This window comes from Heptranchias perlo, chromosome 13, assembly GCF_035084215.1.
Source record: "Heptranchias perlo isolate sHepPer1 chromosome 13, sHepPer1.hap1, whole genome shotgun sequence".
In the NCBI taxonomy this organism is placed as follows: domain Eukaryota; kingdom Metazoa; phylum Chordata; class Chondrichthyes; order Hexanchiformes; family Hexanchidae; genus Heptranchias; species Heptranchias perlo.
Genome location: NC_090337.1, coordinates 36,083,639 through 36,102,229, shown reverse-complemented (window position 1 = coordinate 36,102,229; position 18,591 = coordinate 36,083,639). Strand labels below are relative to the sequence as shown.

Sequence of the window (18,591 nt, the reverse complement as noted above, 5' to 3'; positions counted from 1 at the left end):
TCATGTTGGGCACACTTTTTTGCACAAACCTGAGGATCTTGATTAAGCAATTGGGGACAAGTATGCCTGGTACATGACATTGGATTCGGGCATCAACGTGGCTGTCACATCACAAGGTGTCATGCATTGGTCTTTTCACCTTGTTGAAGGTAGGTGTCCATTGTACAGCTGATAAGGAAACACTGCGGCATGCACAACAGCTGTTAAAAGGCTGGGTATGAGAACACACACGGGTCGGCACCTACCAACTGGTGGAACCACCATTTTGTGGGATATAATGGGTGTCCAAGCTCTAGTGAGGAGAAGGTTAGCCATGCAACACAGGTTTTATGGTGGGTTATCCTGTTCACTATACTATTCATAAGGAGTTCCTGGTACCTGCTGTCTGTCGGATTCTCAATTGTCTAATAACCACTTAGTGACTATCCTGCTTTGTGGTGGGGATGGGGGGAGATGGGGATGGTGAAGGAGAGGTAACCTGAGTGTCTGAAGTCAAGTTGATGATTAACCAGCCTGGCTGAAAGGGTGGATGTGTCACTGGGGCTGGAATCACTACTACATTACTCCAGATAATCCTGGAATGCAATGCCCTAACGTTTATTGTGGTTTTAGTTGGATAAGCAGCAGGAAGCTTACTAGTGATTTTGTACAGTTGAAACTCCAGAAATGTTTCTATGTACACCTGGAAGTTGCTAATTCTGGGCTTTTTTCTACCTGTGCCTAAGCTCTTTGGACTTGTATTAGTGGGATGAGAGAGATTGTACTCCGTATTAGGCAAACAGAAACTCTGCCTGCGTGGAATTCTCAGCAACTTAATTTGGAGACTCTTACATATGGTGATGGATTAATGAACAAAAAATATTTGCAAGACATTTTTTATTTGTTATGCTACAAAGAGACAATGGTGATTGACTTGATAGAATATTTGAAAAGAAAAATTAAAATTCTACTTCTAGCTGAAACTTTTACTTTATTGCATAATGTTCAAATCCCTCAAAGTATTGTTTGGTGCATTTGTTAAATATCTGATTTTGTCTGAAAGCTTATTTCTTTAATTAATTTTTTTGAAAAAAAAGCAGAGGAATGACCAAAGCATTTGCAGTGCATCATGCAAGTTCATTTTCTCTAACTTCTTTTTGTGCAGCTTTTACGCAACAATTTGAAGGATGTCAGTGCTTTTCCATTTCAGGCACTTAGGGAGCAAAATTCAATTTGGACAGGAGCTCAAAACAGGTGCTGGCAGATCAGTGGCCCATTACACACCTGCTGATTTTCTTTTCAAATGACTTCAATGGAAAGGGAAATCAGGTGGGGTGTATAACGGGCGACCGATCTGCTACGGTTTTATGCCCCTGCCAAAGTTAAATTGTGCTCGCCTATTGTCATAATCGAGCACCCCTTGCTCAGGTATATGGATGCAGAGTGAAGTTCCCTCTGCTCTGCCTCAGCCCTAACCTTACCACAGCACCATCTGCTGCAGCAGTGTGACATTTTTCTATTTACCACAACAGCTATCCTATGAGTGATTGATACTGTAAATTTGTGTCAGCTTTGTGCTGTAGTCCCATGCCAACTAGGATCTGGAAAGGAATGCCAGACTTATTTCACATAAGATCTTTACAGCCAGCTGACAGGGTGACTTTCATTCTATCAGTTTTGGGGTAGATTTGAACTTGCGTTCTTGAAATAAAAGACTGCCATACCCGGTTAACCCTGCCTCCCCCATGCAAGATTGTTTTATTTATATTTTAGATCAAATATTTGTGCTCAACAATGACAAGGATATCAATATTGAATAGTGGATCACTTTTTCATATGTGGTACCCTGTTCAGGTAATTGTCTCCTCCAGCTGGTACTGTTAAAGTTAATGGGGGCAATTCTCACCTGTCTATCACCCCACACCATTCACACTGAAAAATGGAGGTCAGGATTTTTGCTGCCTGGTCTGCTATGCTTTGGGAACATGGGTTTTCTAATGGGACTACCTCTTTCCTTATATTATGAAGAGGAGGAGGATGAGGACATGGAAGATGCTAGATTAGAGGCTCTGAGAGAGGCTTCTGAGAAGGTGTCTTTTCCCTACATGCACATATCCACTTACTAGGGTCTACAAACCAAGAAGGACTTACTTAGGCTTTTCTGCCATCAGTGCCTCAGAAGGCTGCACTTCCCCTCAGAGACTATGAATGCAGAAATAACCGACTATAAAAGCTAAAAAAAATAAATGATGTGATATAAGGGAATTTTTTTTAAAATAAGAAACTGAAAAAGACAGAGGAAAATTAAAAAGGAAAAAAGAGAGAAAAATGGTTGACATACACTTCGAAGATTTTGAAGAAGACATCAAATAAAATATTGAAAGCGTTGCAAAATTAAATTAAATGCGAATAAATAATACATTTATATAGCACTTTATCATGTCAAAATGTCTCTAAGCACTTCACATCAATTCAGTTTTGAAGTGCAATCATTGTTGTTATGTAGGTAAAGGAGGACTATAAAAGTGTAAACGGTTACAGAGTAGGTCCAGAATTATTTATTTTTGGGTGAATGTTTTCAAGAGCAGTTAACATTAATAACTGGAATATTCTTCCACTTTTGCCACCTGACGTCAGCAACAGAACAAGCCCGCAAAAAGGCTCTCAAAACTCCAATTATGTGCCTCAAACCCAAAAAGCACACACCCCACCCCATCCCCCAACACACACACACACCCCCAGCATGAATTTCCCATTTACACATTCCCTAACCTTGTGACTCTTTGATTGAAACTACTAGTGTGGGTTATAAACTCAAACCTACTAAGAAAAGGTTGAGCCTTTCCAAATTTATTTTCGAGGATGCTTATTACCAACAGATTACTGTGTGTAGTTTTGGTCTCCTTATTTAAGAAAGGACATAATTGCTTTAGCGACGGTTCAGAGAAGGTTCACTCGACTGATGCCTGGGATGAGGGTTTTTTCTTATGAGGAAAGGTTGGACAAGTTGGGCCTGTATACATTGGAGTTTAGAAGAATGAGAGGTGATCTTGTTGAAATATATAAGATCCTGAGGGGACTTGAAGGGGTAGATGCTAAGAGGATGTTTCCCCTTGTGGGAGAGACTAGAATTAGGGGACACAGTTTAAGAATAAGGGGTCTTTCATTTAAGATGGAGATGAGGAGAAATTTTTTCTCTCTGAGGGTCGTGAGTCTGTGAAGCTCCCTTCCCCAGACAGCAGTGGAGGTAGGGTCATTGAATATTTTTAAGGCTGAGTTAGATAGATTTCTGATTAAGAAGGGAGTCAAAGGTTATAGTAGGTAGACGGGAAAGTAGGGTTGAGGTCACAATCAGATCAGCCATGATCTTATCAAATGGCAGAGCAGGCTCAAAGGGCCGAATGGCCTGCTCCTGCTCTTAATTTGTATGTTTGTATGTAATAGCAAGGCAACATTCTCTCAACAGCGGAGGCGGGATTTGACCCCAGGGTTTAAAGCTGAAAACATTGCGCTGGCTCATTCATCCTTCATTTTCAAATAAATTCAAATTAGCCTGCCCAATGTCACCAGTGAGAGGCCTGAACCAGTTTGATGGTTGGGCCTCATTTGCATTGAAGTGGCAAGCTGCCAGCATGATCTGAGTGCTGATAGCAAGCTCACCATTTTGGGGGTTTGGGAAATCCTTTGGCCCATCCGTGGAGCAGAGATAACAGCAATGGGTTTAAGGGGAGGGCCAGTTTGATCATGCGGAACGGAGCAGCAAACATCAAAATTAAAATTTTGAGGTGCAGAGAGAGCAATTATCATCATCCTGCTTCTAAGAAAACCGGAGAAAGCTATTTTTCAACCTTTACAACGCTGCTTCCAGCGATCCCGTTAAGGCCATTCTGACAGTGCAGTGGGCGGGTCCATCACTGTGTGGGTATCATACTATATTATACCAAAATGGCACTGAGGTCTTAAAGACATCATAGGACCCCAATTTGTGTGTTGTAATGAGGCTCGTGCCTGTTACTGGCTGGAGCACTGGCTGCCTAAGTTGAGGCTGGCTTGGAAACAGCAGCGGGCGGGCCTCGAGCTAGAAGATTTAAGTTTTTAAAATAAAATTTAGGTCTCACTAACGCCCCATTCTCACTGAAAAATAGGGTGGTAAAGAGACCAAAATCGCCCCCATGTTGCCTTAATTTGTGTTTTGTGATTTTCAAAGATGGAAGCTTCAGAGAACATCGAACAAATCTTACGTCTTTGCTGGTTCAACCAATTGCTGCATCTCTGGCTAAAGCACTTCTTTCATCAGTTGAGGAGGCAAATGGAAATGGATGTTTTCCTCTCACTAATTCAAGCACAGGTAACAAACGCAGTTACACACCTTTTTATGCAACTAATGAATTTTTATTGATGCATGTTTGTTTATAAGTAAATGAGCAAATCCTTCTATGCAGCGGGTCTTTGACAAAACTTGTGACATGATTTATGCCCATTTTAGATGGGAAAAGCAGTGAGTCTTGCAGTACTGTTCTCATACGTACATTAGTAATCAACTGGCATAGATTTCCTGCTTTGATTTACATAACGCAGCAGCTTCTTGCTGCAGATCCGAGGTAATGAGCTTTTGTTTCAAATTGTAGCGGATAGAATTAACATCAATTATTAGTTTATTTGAGCAGATCTGCATAATTACCATTGAATGCAAATGCAGTGAGAAGAAAAAGAAGCGAAGGAAGAACTAATTTCTTCCCCATTTGGAAGTCAAAAGAACATAGTTTGGGTTTGACATTTGGAAAGTCATGTCTGTGTGCCATGGTACTGATAAAGGAAATAAAAACTGTGGTCCAGAGACTAGCGGAACACCTGACCAATGTTGCAATACTGAAAGCACTGTATTTCAATTTAAAGAAAAAATACAGATTTATATTTTGTGATTAAATATTTGGTGAGTTACAGGGACATAGATGTGTTTGTATTTTTATTAATTTAAGAATGAATAGTCTTAGTTAAAGGGGCATTACTTGTTGAAAGTGCATTCTAATATCCTTGATACTCTTGCTCACAGTGATGCTGCCTGTTCGCTGGATATTGCTTTTGACATTAGCAATTCAACAAGTCAGTGCTTTGTCAGTTAATTTGTATCTGAATTACTGATACTATCTTTCAATGCAGCAAGGCAAGTTAGAGTTCAGAAGAAGGAAAACTGAAATTTTCATGTCAAAAATGTAATTAAGAAAATAAGTACAGAAGTGTAATCTTAATCCACGTTTTGTGTGTATATGTGTTATCAGCTATTCCACAGAAGTAGGATAATATTTGATATTGTTTTTGTTGATTATGTATTTGTCATCACTACCATTCTGCACAGTTTGTTGATTGTAGTGGCCTGGCTCATGCTAAATAAGTTTGATTGGCATTAGTTCATTAACGTTTTCTAAATCAATAGATCATGTGGTTCTGCGTTGTCATTGTATCACAGTGAAAAATGCCCCAAACTATTTTCCCTTCTTCTTTCTTTTATATTTTTTCTTTCATCCCTGCTAGTCATCCTGTTGTTCTAATGTTATACATGTATATAAAATGGTATTGTCAAGTTTCAGGAATTTATGACCATTTTTCCACAAAGAAGATTTGCAGAAGACTTACTTTTAATGATTTAAAAGCATAGTGTATTACTATAAGTAAAAAGAAAAAGGCGGGGGGTGTGGTAGATAGTTAAGAAGTTAATGAGATAGTGTTAATGTTGTTTCCTCAGAGACTGTAAATAATAAGCAATTTGATGACTTCTGTCCATAATTAATAAACACCTTTCACCCCTGTTGGAAGGTTTATGATTTTTTTACTGTGAACAGTCAGGAAATAAAACAGAATGTCAGATACATTAAAAAACTGTCTAGCTTTTACAAAAGAAGCTGGAGCTGAGGCAGAAAGGCAGAATCCAGAGGAGGTATTTTGTTTAAGTTGAGCAAGGCAACCCATGGAAGTGGGTAGCAAGGTGTGTACGTCATTGTCACATTATTGCATGGAGGTAAGTTGTATCGACTGAACTAAATAAATCTGGTCATAATTATTGCTCTGTATGTTCTGTGGACTAAAACAACTTAACAATTCAAACCAAGCCGTGCCTCACCTAGTGTTCATCAGTCTGCTTTTGGAGAGAGTGAAGAAATGGACATGCAACAGACGTGGCTATCAGGTTCAGGTCACAATAGGGCTCCACTGTTACAGCCCTGGGTCCCACTATCGTGCAAATAGATACAGGGCAGTGTGAGTCAACTACCATTAAAGTAAGATGTGCAAACCCCTTATGGGAGCGACTTACTCCACTAAACCTGAGAAGGTGCCTATGACTGACCTGAATTCATAACAGGTACTGACCCTGACAGACCAGCAATGATAGTCCTGTTTTGTGAACAACAACTTTAGGATCAAGAAAAGTAACTATTACCCACTAATACACCTCACTTGATAATCCTGCTCCTGAAAATAAATGTTCGACCTCTGGAGTGCCCTACCTGCCAGCTAAGTCAGTGTTTGTGTCAATTGGTGAGGCTCAAATCCCATATCTAGTGAGGAGACCAAAAGTTGCTCAGAGGCAGTGTGGTGTGATCAAAACTGATCATACATCACACAGGAGCTGGATAGTATTGGAGAGGGGACAGAATGAAAACCATTTGTCACTCACCCTCTCTGTGTGTTGTTTTGATGACAATTTTAGGAAACAAATAAACTGGAATTAAGCTCCAGGGAAAGCAGATTCAGAATAAAGGGGAAAATTGAACTTTTTTTTTTCTTTTTAATTAAAATGTAGTAGATATTGCCATTAAGTATCTTCTTAAGGATTCCCATAAAATATAGAGCTATGAGATATCAGCAAAGCTGTCCTCTTTAAGTGAGAGGTTTTGAAAGATGAGGTTGTTTAAAGCCAGGTAAGAACCACTGAGTGTAACTGCTCATATCTTGGAAAAAGAAAGAAACAGTGTTAGGAATATTTTATTCAGGAAAAAGTAATGACTGTTGTTAAGTCTTTCAGTTAGTGCTGTTGGTACTCAGATTCTGGGATGAAGCAGCTGGTAGACTGCTTCAGTTTTATTTTTGATTAATGTGCTGGTAAGTTGCACTTCTGAGTATTAGAAAATGGGTTCCAGATCTCAGTCTGGAGCGGGGATGACTGGATGGGTGATGCTTCTGAGAGTGAGGTGGGGCGGGGGGAAATCACTTGTTTACCTCAAATCAAGTAGTTCAGAGAGGTACAGGTGGAAGTCTTGAAACTGGTTGCCCATCAGGAAACTTGGTAAAAGAGGACTTTAGGGAAAAAGATAAATAAAAAAGTAATTGGAAAGAGACCTAACTTGTAGAAAAATATTTTGTACAGAGTGTGAAAGACGGTGAACAACATTGACAACTGAAGTACTTTAAAAAAAAATGCTTTAATCAAAATGGATAAAATTAGGAACAAATAATGATATATATGCTGTATATGTCACATACATTGAGTAATTGAAGACAGTCATTCAGCAGGCCTGATATCTTACTGAATTCAGTGCAGACAGAACCTATTATTACTTTTCAATCCAATTTTGTGCCCCTGTTTGAGAGATTATATTTTATGCCACGGGCAGCATTATTGAGCCTATGAGATAACACCCACGAGGCATGAATTTTACAGGTCTATTTTCACTCCTTATGAAGGCACAACACAGCATGCTTACTGCTTAAACTCTTAACAGCTGTGTTCTCTTCACACCCACGCACTACACAAATATTCCCTTAGCAACCGTGCTGCCACCGATGAACAGGAGAGCTAAGCTAAAGGATTAAAGTGGCTCTTACAGTCACAGCCATGGCAACAACCACAGAACCAATTTATACTTTTGCTTTGAAAATTTGTCAGAGCTGCTATGATATCATGCCATCATTAAGTGCTGTATCCCTTTAATCTTACATAAATGTCCTCTTTCCCTCTTTTTTCCCCTCCTCTCCCACTTGTGTTTTGAACCCAATAACTTGTGCTGGGGTTCATTTTCACAGAGACTCTTAGCTCTCTGGCACTTGGTCAAAATGGCCATTCTTTATGTGGGAACCTAGATGGTAACCATTAGAGGCTATTCAACTATGGGACATCACAACTAAGCCCAGACATGTTTTCACATAACATCCGCTCAGGCACAGTTTCTAGCAGGGTTACTAGATAGTGATTAGGAGTCAGAATTACCATTGTCGAATCCCCCACCATCAACATCCTGGGGGTCACCATAGACCAGAAACTTAACTGGACCAGCCACGTAAATACAAGAGCAGATCAGAGGCTGGGTATTCTGCGGCGAGTGATTCATCTCCAGACTCCCCAAAGCCTTTCCACCATCTACAAGGCACAGTGGAATGCTCTCCACTTGCCTGGTTGAGTGCAGCTCCAACAACACTCAAGAAGCTCGACACCATCCAGGACAAAGCAGCCCGCTTGATTGGCACCCCACCCATCATCTTAAACATTCACTCCCTCCACTGCTGGCGCACTGTGGCTGCAGTGTGTACCATCCACAGGATGCACTGCAGCAACTTGCCAAGGCTTCTTCGACAGCATCTTCCAAACCCGCGACCTCTACCACCTAGAAGGTCAAGAGCAGCAGGCACATTGGAACAACACCGCCTGCACATTCCCCTCCAAGTCACACACCATCCCGACTTGGAAATATATCGCCGTTCCTTCATCATCGCTGGGTCAAAATGCTGGAACTCCCTACCTAACAACACTGTGGGAGAACCTTCACCTCATGGACTGCAGCGGTTCAAGAAGGCGGCTTACCACCACTTTCTCAAGGGCAATTAGAGATGGGCAATAAATGCTGGCCTTGCCAGCGTTGTCCACATCACATGAACGAATTTTTTAAAAATCTTGCCTGAATTTTTTTCCCCGACTTCCTAACCCAGAGACTTAGAGACCAGTTGTTGTGCCCCATCACCACCCTAGCTAATTGATGTTTTATTGTTGATGTAACTAAGCACAGACCAGTGATTGATACTGGGCCTTCCTGATCTGTAGGGATCATTGCCACACCACAGAGCGCATTTACTTAATGGACCATCAGAAGAATGTGGTGTGCTTTGTTTATCCTATTTTTTGTTCACAATTTTTTAGACACTTCCAAACTGTTACTTGTTTGTGTCCTATGTTGTCACCTGTATGTTATTTGATGGGTCTGCCCTTTGGATAAATTTTAGCCCAGAAATTGCTCTGAGTGGTGCTTCTTAGATTTCAACTCACCCACTAAGATACCGTGGTCTTTTTGGCAGCAACTTATTTCGAATGCGTGTTCAAAAAACTGCAGCATTCTTTCCCGGGCTATGTGAGTGGGGTAAGGATTTCTCTGTCCCCTCCACCATTCAGCTTGAATCAAACCATGCTGCGAGAACCAGGAAGTGAATCTCATTCACAAACCGCACAAAGAACCAGGAAGTGTCAGATAAGATTAGTAAATGTACTGTAAAATCAGATAGAGAAAGAGAAATAAAGAGAAGGTAAGATTAAAAGACTGAGATAAAAGAGACAGAAAGAACAAGTTAAAAAAAATAAAATTTAAAATTTTTTAATTACATTTTTTTTAAATGTCCAAAAACTATTAAAATCAGGAGTAATGAGACTCTACATTTTTAAAAGTTAATTTTCAGTGCCCAAGAGTTTGTTTGACAGTCATTAATACTTATCACGCCGTTAAAAGTTAGTTTAGACCTGATATAACTCAGCGTACCTTTTCTCTGGCAAGATTAGTTAGTTTCCAGTCGGGCAGGTTCATGCTGGTCCATTGATTTGTGCCTGCGATGTCCCTTTAATGCGCAGCTGTCAGATCAGCAGGGAATCAGGAAGATCAAGTTCTGGATTTCTGCGTTTAACTGCATGTACAGTTCCGGCATGTACAGTCGCAGGAACTTGCTCTTCGATTTGCCCATTAATAACGGTGAGCGCTGTTAGGCTCACTGTTATTTTACAAGCAATGTCCGGCTCATTATATCAGGCAGATCCTTAAAATGTACCATCTATTTTCTCTATAATTGCTTCAAACTGCAAAGTGCATTCTATTTCCACAAACATGTTGAAGCAGAAGATTGTTTGACACCTGTTTCATTGGAACATGTTATTAGGGTATTCTCACTCAAATCTGGTTGTCCTTGACCAAGTTTTAATATGCATCATACTCTGTGATCAAATTAAGATTAATGAACCCCAAATTCCTTTATTGTGTGACTGCAAAACTGTCCCTTTAAAGATTGTACAAGATGAATCACTAATGAAGCAATGTAGTTCAGTGTGTACAGATGGTAGACCTGGATCCAAACCTGGACTTGTTGCTGTTTTCCCAAACCAGGGACTGATATATATGTCATGCTTTTTGTTTCCTTGCACATTCTGTTTACTTCACACAGACTAAAGCACTAGAGACACCATTAATTGTTTATAAATCTGTATTTCCATTGTTGTACTAGATATTGAATTACGCTCAACTGTTTGACAGATGCTGCTGCCATGTGGAATAATTAAAGACCTCCCTTGTAGTCTGACTTAGCCTAGTCAATCCCACCAAAAGCAAATCTTGCGTTACTGCATTTGTTTTGTTAGGATAAGTTGACAGTCACCAAAGATGCCATGTTTGGCGTACTGTGCAGATTTTTTTTATTGTTCAGAGCTTGATCAAAGTGTAGCTGTAAACAGTTCTTTTTCATTGCAATCAGAATTCTGCTACACAAACTCTCCTAATCCTTTGTATTAAATCCTCATTTTCAGTATTGATTGATAAATCTCATTCATCTCCCTTTGTTAACATCTGGGAGCCAATGCTGATGTTGCAGTGAAATTGTTTTTCCTCATTACAGAACGATTGATATGGTTGACCAGTTTAATTTTACTACCGGCGTCCTTAGCTGTTGAGCTGCATTCAGCACTCCTAGTTTTTACCCAGAACTTGTCTCTCTGTTGTCAAAGATGATAAGTGGGAATCCTCTTTGATGGTGAAGCATTGCATTTCCCTATAGTGAAATTGCATCTAATGCATTGCAGCTAGAATACTAAATACTGCAGAGTACCTTAATCAAGGTTTATTTGTATTCTTAAATGTAGAGCTAGGACACATCTTTTAATCCTTCTAACTTCTGAAGGTCAGTAGATTTTTAAACCATGTTCTCACTGTTAAGGATTTATTATTAATTATAGTGCACAAAATCCTGGTATTTTCAGGTGAATTTACTTCTAAGTAAAACATAAGGCACTGTTGATTTAGGAGAGCAGACTTTTAAAATTTTTAGTGCTAAATTTTCAAATGCCAAATTGGCTTAATTTCACTGTTATTCAGAGTACAGAGATACTTTGTAGTAAGCTACTTGAACATAGTTTACCAAGCACAGAAACCTTTTTAGTTTATTTTTTTTTCTGGCACAATATTTTAAGAGTAAAAAGGACGGAGGAAGGGAAATCAACAGTGGGAAATATAAACTAAATGGCTGTAGGCAACAGTATACACCGCAGGAAAGAGATTTGGTGCATAGCACACTGAATCTACAGTGCAATTTGCAGCAGCAATAAAGAAAGCTGACCGGATCTTGGAAATTTATAGCCAGTGGGGTAGAACACAAATCCCAGGAGGTGATAATGAGTCTGTACAAGAAACTGGGATGTCATACCTGGAATACTGTGTTTAATTCTGATTTCTTTACTATAGCAAGGAGATCAAGACTGTGCTGAAAAAAACAGCCAAATTGAAAACTAGCTTAGTGCATCTGAACTATGCAGAGAGGTTGAAGAGCATGAGATTATTTACTCTGGAGAAGAAAAGGCTCAAGGGAGATATTCAAGTCTTCAAGATCATTAAGGGAAAGATATAATGAACCCTGATAATATATTTAAGATGGCCACAAAGTCTGGAAGCAAGGGACACTGACTCAAGCTTAGCAGAGGGATGATACGCAGTTTTAACTATAAATCGTTGTGAACATGGGGAACAGATTGGCCAGGGAAGCAGATAATATAGAAAAATGTAACAACAATGAAGACAATTGGAATTGATGGAAAGGGGATGCAATTCAGATGAGGCCCGAGGCTCAATTTTGGGCCAGCCTTGGGCCTTATCTAAATATTCTGGACAAGCTGCCGACACCTGTCGCTTCTCCATCACAGCTCGTCTTCCTCCATATTTATTCTCTCCCTTCTCTTCCTTCTTAATTGCCCTAGTTCCTTGTGACTTTCTCAGTTTTCATCGTCCTGAAAACCCAATCTTACTTCTCTGTTTGCCTCTTTCTCTTAGCTTCCGTCTGCTGGCTAGCCTCCATGCAAATCATTGCTCCAAATTGGGTCACAAATCATCTCATACCCAAGACTGAATTGCTGAACACCACTGTGTATCTCGTTTTGTTCCGCACTCAGTGGACAATGCCTCTCAGACCCCCACAATGATTCTGTTTCACAGCCTTATGTATTGATCTGTGAAACAAACAGGTGGCAATCCCCAATGCCACCTGTTTGTTTCACAGAGATTGTGGAATTAATTAAAGAATGGGGGAAAGGAAAAGAAATTATATATTGAATACGCATAGACTGAAAGGAACATTCATTGTTCTGAAGATGAAAGGCACTATTTTTATAATCATTATACAAGCATAATGCTGTAAATGTCACATTTGTGAGCTTAATAGAAGTATATTATATTTTTAAATTTTGTTCACTGTTTAATATTCAGTGATATTCTGAGATGAAATATTGCTATGTATCCCAGTTCCACGAGATAATCTCTGTATTCTAAAAAAAAATTCCAGCTACTAGTTTTAAAAAATATTGACCTGATTCAGCGGTAGGATAACGTTCCAAGATGAAGAGGCTGCACTAAACCCATGGGATGGTGTGCAAGTCTTATGCAACAATTTTACAAGTCATCCCACCTATTGAACACTGATATGATATTGTGCACACTGATGGTCTATTGAAAGAAAAACTGGAAGGTAGTTTATTTTCATCTGAATGTGTAATACTGTGTGCATTAACTTCTCACTGCTATTGGGAAGCTACGTGCTATGGCCTGCAATCAGCCTGCATGCTGCAATGATACCTGAAAACCAAGCACCAGAATTAGAAGAAAGTCAAATAGCATCAATAGTGATTTTTTAAAAATTCCTTTGTAAATGAATGTTATTTGTCTCCTTTGAATTACTGTTGGAAAAATTAAATTATCTGTGAAAATAATGTGCAAAACTGTGACTGGCAAAATAAATGTAAACTCAATGAGTAAGCTTTAAAAACACATAATTTTGCATTCACAGGCAGATATTACAATATAAACCTGTAGCATTAATAACAACATCATTAAATAAAGGCAATTAATTTTTAAATTCTGGTTCTGATTATTTATGTCATTGTTGATAAATGAATTTAAGCTCATGAATTTTACAATTTTACTCCCATGCTCATTTTTGCATACAGCTTTTGTCCATCCTCAGTGAAATTTAATGTGCTCAGGAAATTTCATCAGATAATAGTGTGATTAACACATTTGTTTAGTTTACTGAAAAAAAAATGTTTGCTTATGGTTGGAATTTAACCATTTTTCCACACTTGAATTCCTCATAGTTAAAGCACTGCCAAAGGGAATACCATTGTAGAAGTCCTCAATTTAAAGCTGCATAGCACATTCAATATCTAAGTACAGAATCTGAGAAATGTAACTCAATTGTTCCCTTTGATATTTAAAATTCAATAGGATTTTGTACTAGACTTTAGAATTTTCAGAAAACCTCCTCTTCCTACATGACTAGTGGACTATTCTTTCAGTCTCCATATTATCTAGTATAGCAGTTTGTCAAAATTATATCACTGAACAAATACCTTTAAAAGTGAGTGACCCAGTTCACTGGTGTCATGACATACTATGCCATGGGGTGGTAGGTCATAAGTTGAAACCAGTGATTCCTTGCACATCAAGTTTCTGATCTTGTTCTTGATGTTTAAAAGGTATTAACTGCTTTCACAAAGGAAGGAAAGTGAAGGGGCTGCTTCTGCACTTTAAGAGGCTGAAACAAACAGCATTGTCAGGGCATGCCAGCCAGTCACTTGCCTGTTCTGCTCAATAGGAATGGTAAAGAGTTAAAATGGGTAAGGAAGAGTGAGTCAGTTGCCAAACTAAAATTTGTAAATAACAATCATTTAAAAGGTAGAAATCAGAAAACTATGGTACCTTATTTTACAGTGTGGCCAGAGCCTTAAATTCTTTGAAAAGCCCATGGTCAAACAGTAGCAATATGTGTTAGAGTTAGTATTGGCTCTCAGCAGTCATTTCTGTAATACATGGGATCTTCTTAATTAAATCAGCAGATTGGGACAGAACTACAAGTCTCCAGACAAATCAAGCGAGAAAGTTGCTGAGAGAGCACTACTGGGTTTTTGAAGTGGTGGATATTTCCATTGCAGAATGTGTGAATTACTATTTATAATAAGCCCATACAACTTAAGAAGGACTCACTTTGTGAATCAAATGATATTTTATTTTGAGTTTATCCCAGTCAGCTTTGAGATATTTAAGAAAATGTCATCCTAACACATCTCACTCACCTCACAACTGGCCTGAATAGTCTCCCAACACTTCATGTCAACAGTACATTATTTTAAACTTTTAAAAGTATTTTGTATTCAACTTAATTGTCCAAAACATCAGAAGCTGTGGACGTCTAGACTAAAGGCTGAAATTAGGAGTTCAAATAATGGATCCTGAGGGTCTCATCAGGAATATAAAAGGGAATGAGGACCAAGCTCAAAGTTCTGTCTTAATATTTTTGGAGGAACATGAACATTTTATTTGAATCCGTGCTTATGACATCTCTTATTTCCAGTATGGAATTTGTATGCAACAATTGCATCTAGTTTACAGAGTCCATGAAATGGATGATGTCATGATGAAGTCCTCATTTGAGGATTTGCTTCAACATTTTATGCAAAACCATAGCCAGAATTCAATCTGAGTTCTATGAATATTCATTACCATTTGAGCTGCATCTTTCAGTTTATGTTCCAATAAGAATACTTTAGCTAAATTACTGTCTTATAACTCCACCATTTCACAGGATCACAAGATAATTACAGATGAAAAGACGTTTGGCCTATCTTAGTTCATCCATCCAGAAAGTTCTTCCTTTGCAGTATCTAGTCGTTTCTTAAATGATTCCACAGTTTTCACCTCCACTTCTCGATTGGAAGTCTGTTCCGTATATTGATCACTTTTTGTGTGAAGAGGAACTTTCAGAAATCAGTCCTAAATTTGCCTTTTCATAATTTGAACTTGCATCCCCTTGTCAAGCTCTTGCAATTTAGTTAAAGTAATTTTCTGGATTTACCTTTTCCATACTGTTAACTATCTTATATACCTGTAAGATGCTTCCTTTCAAGGTTGAAAGACCAAGTTTATCCAGTCTTTCTTCATAATTCAGACCTCTAACACTAGGGATCAGGCATATGGTTCTTCTGTGCATTGCCTTCAGCACTCTAATGTCTCTCTTGTGCCTTGGCGATTAGATACAGTACTCAAAGTGCGGTCTGAACAGTTTAGTCATGACTTCCTTTTACTTGAATTATACGGTTTTGGCTATATCAGTCATCATTTATTGACTTTGTTAATTGCTGCATTGGTTGGACTTGTTGAACATTGAGTCTAGTAAGCCTCCTGGGTCTCTCTCAACGTCATCCTGAGCGATTTCATCACTATTCATGGAGTATGTGTGTTGCCCATTTTTCCTTCCTATATGTAGTACTTTACATTTGTAGGCATTAGATTTCAAATGCCATCATTCTGCCCACTTGTATTTGTTTTCCATCTTAGTTTGTCATTTCTCAGCTACTTCCTTTGAATCTACTGTCTCTCCCAGCTTGATATAATTTGCAAATTTAACCAATTTACTTTGAATTTCTGAATCCAAGTCAGTGATGTAAATTAGTAACAATAGTGGTCCCAACACCAATCCCTGGGCAGCACCCCACTCAGTACTTCTATTCCACCTTGACATTACTCACCTAAAAAATGGTCTTTTTTTTAACCCTTCAACCAATTTCTTATCAGTTCCCAAGATTTACCTTACATTTTCATTGCTTTGAACTTAACTAAAAGCCTTCTATATGGCAAGTGCGTACATCAATTTTTATATGGAACTTTGTGAAATGACTTTTGGAAGTCTAGGTACATGTCATATGACTTTTGAATGACCCATGGGTTGTCACTTCCCCAAAAATTTTCAAGGAGGGGTTGATCAGATAGGATCTCACTCTTTTAAATCCTTGTTGACTGCAGTTTACCAGGTTAATATTTTACAGATAATTCACAAGTTTAGTCCAGATAATTGATTTCATTATTTTGCAGGAGATTGATGAAAGATTAATGGGTCTATATTTGTCTGTGTCACCTATTTTGAACGTGGGCACCACATTAGCTTGTATCATTACTACCTCCCCAATGTCCACTGTTTCCCTCATAATGATTGTCAGTGCCTCACAAGTGTCCTCCCTTGTGTCTTAGCACTCCAGGATACATATCATCTACCCCTAGAAATTTATTTGGCCTTGAACCCCTCTAGCGTATCTGATACTTCCATCTCATTGATATCAAAGTCATTAATTTTGCCTTGGCTGGCTCTGGAAATGCATGCTGCTCATGTCTTTCTTTGTAAATACTTGGAGGAAGTTATCATTCAGAATATTTACTATCTTGTAGTCATCCTCAGTTTCAAATTTGTTTGCTTCTTTTATGGTTCTCGCCTCATCTCTGACAACCTTCTTACTATTGAACTACTGAAAGAATTTTGTACTGATGTGTTTTGCCTCAGCTATACTTCGCTTTGGTTTTTCTTTGCTCCTCTAACCACCCTTCTAATGTGTTTCTCCATGTTCCTATATTTTTCATTCTCTATTTTATTGGCAGCAAAGAATAGCTGTATAATAATTGTAATAGTGAGTAGACTGAAAGGTCCTTTGCCAAGACAGTGATTTAATTTATGCTTTTTTAAAACAAGTTGTTAACTATTCATGGCAGAATTTGCAAATAGTTCACATGGGAATAGGAGTAGGTCATTCAGCCCCTCGAGGCTGTTTCACCATGTTACGAGCCAAGTTTATGCAACCTGTCTTCAGAATTTAACCCTTTAAGCCCTGGTGTCATTCTGGTGAATCTGCACTGCACCCCCTCCAAGGCCAATGCATCTTTCCTGTGGTGCGGTGCCCAAAACTGAATGTAGTACTCCAGATGGGGTCTGACCAAAGCTTTGTACAGCTGAAGCATAACTTCCTCCCCTTTGTATTCCAGCCCCCTTGAGATAAGCCTTTTTGCTTATTTTTTTTTCCTGTGCACTAGCCTTTAGTGATTTGTGAATCTGTACACCCAAATCCCTTTGCTCCTCCATAGTTCCTAGTCTCTCACAGTTTGTCTTTCTTGGATCCAAAGTGGATGACCTCACACTTCCCCACGTTAAACTCCATCTGCTTCAGTTTTGCCGACTCACTTAATCTGTCTATGTCCCTTTGTAAGTTCCTATTCCCATCACCTAGAATTTGGGGTGATGCCATTTTGGCTTTCATCACTTAAATATTGTTTCTTATCACTTCATGTTATGGAAGAAAATAAATCCAAAAAACACCCTAATTTTCCCCATTGCTTAGCCTGGGGAACAGTGCAAAGAAGATGAAAAGGGAGCAAAGACCCATTGCATTAGGTCTCCACCGCCATAACACTAACCCAGGATTCAGGGGACTTTCATGAGTGTAACTGGGCCTGCAACTGCAATAGGTTCATATTGGAATGAGACACGAAAGTGCACCAGGCTCATTTTCCACTACATTTAGGAATGGGGTACCCAAACATAGGGATGCTCTAGAAAAGCTGGTGCTGGGGTTAGTGTATAGAGCATCCTCAGACAGGAATGCCTGGGAAATGCTCTAGGGCAACCCGAAGAAGAAACTGGCAACAGTTTTCTGGTTGTTCTTGTCTTCTAGCAGAATCTTCGGGGCTCTGGGCCTCTAGTTGATGCTCTTCAAGAGCAGCTGGAAGGCCCTGAGGTCGATGATAAGGTGCTTAACCTGCAGCTGTGCTTTTATTTCCAATCCGGTCTCCAGCACAGGGCCCTACTAGGGAGCAGCTCTGCATTGAGGGTGCAGCTGGATTGTTGGTGCACCCTCGGGTAGGAAATTTTGGTGCGCCTAGGCTTTTACAGGTGTAGCACACTTTGGGAATGCTGCACCTGTCTGGTGCATGATGTGTGGTGGAGTGGAGGGAAGGGCCCTTTAAAGTTCTGGAATCTTTGAATTTGTTTAGATTTAATTTGTGGAGAATTCCATATCTAACATATTATTTAAAATAAATGGGTGAAAGACAACTTTCTGAATCCCACCGGAAGTCACCCTTTGAGAAAAGCAAAGGAGTTTTCCTTTGTTCGGTAACCTGTTAAAGTTGGAGTGACGCTGTCCTTTGCATTGCCTGATCTCACAGTCCATTTTAAATTTAAGATGCAACTAATTTTCTATTGACTTTATTGTTAATTTTCTAAGGTGCAGCTAATTCATTAATTTTGTTTAAGTTTTCCCTTTTTTGTATTTTAAATGACTCTGAAAAA

The 18,591-nt window shown here is 39.1% G+C and overlaps 1 protein-coding gene across 6 annotated transcripts in view; it reads left to right on the top strand.

The window, feature by feature from the left end:
• The window catches only part of LOC137331497 (inactive N-acetylated-alpha-linked acidic dipeptidase-like protein 2), a 715,700-nt gene that overhangs the window by 483,202 nt on the left and 213,907 nt on the right, over nt 1–18,591 (top strand). For all 6 annotated transcript variants that reach the window (XM_067995331.1, XM_067995330.1, XM_067995327.1 and 3 more), the window contains one exon: nt 4,187–4,327. In XM_067995331.1, coding sequence (XP_067851432.1) covers nt 4,187–4,327 — 141 coding nt within the window. The remainder of the gene's footprint in view (nt 1–4,186; nt 4,328–18,591) is intronic.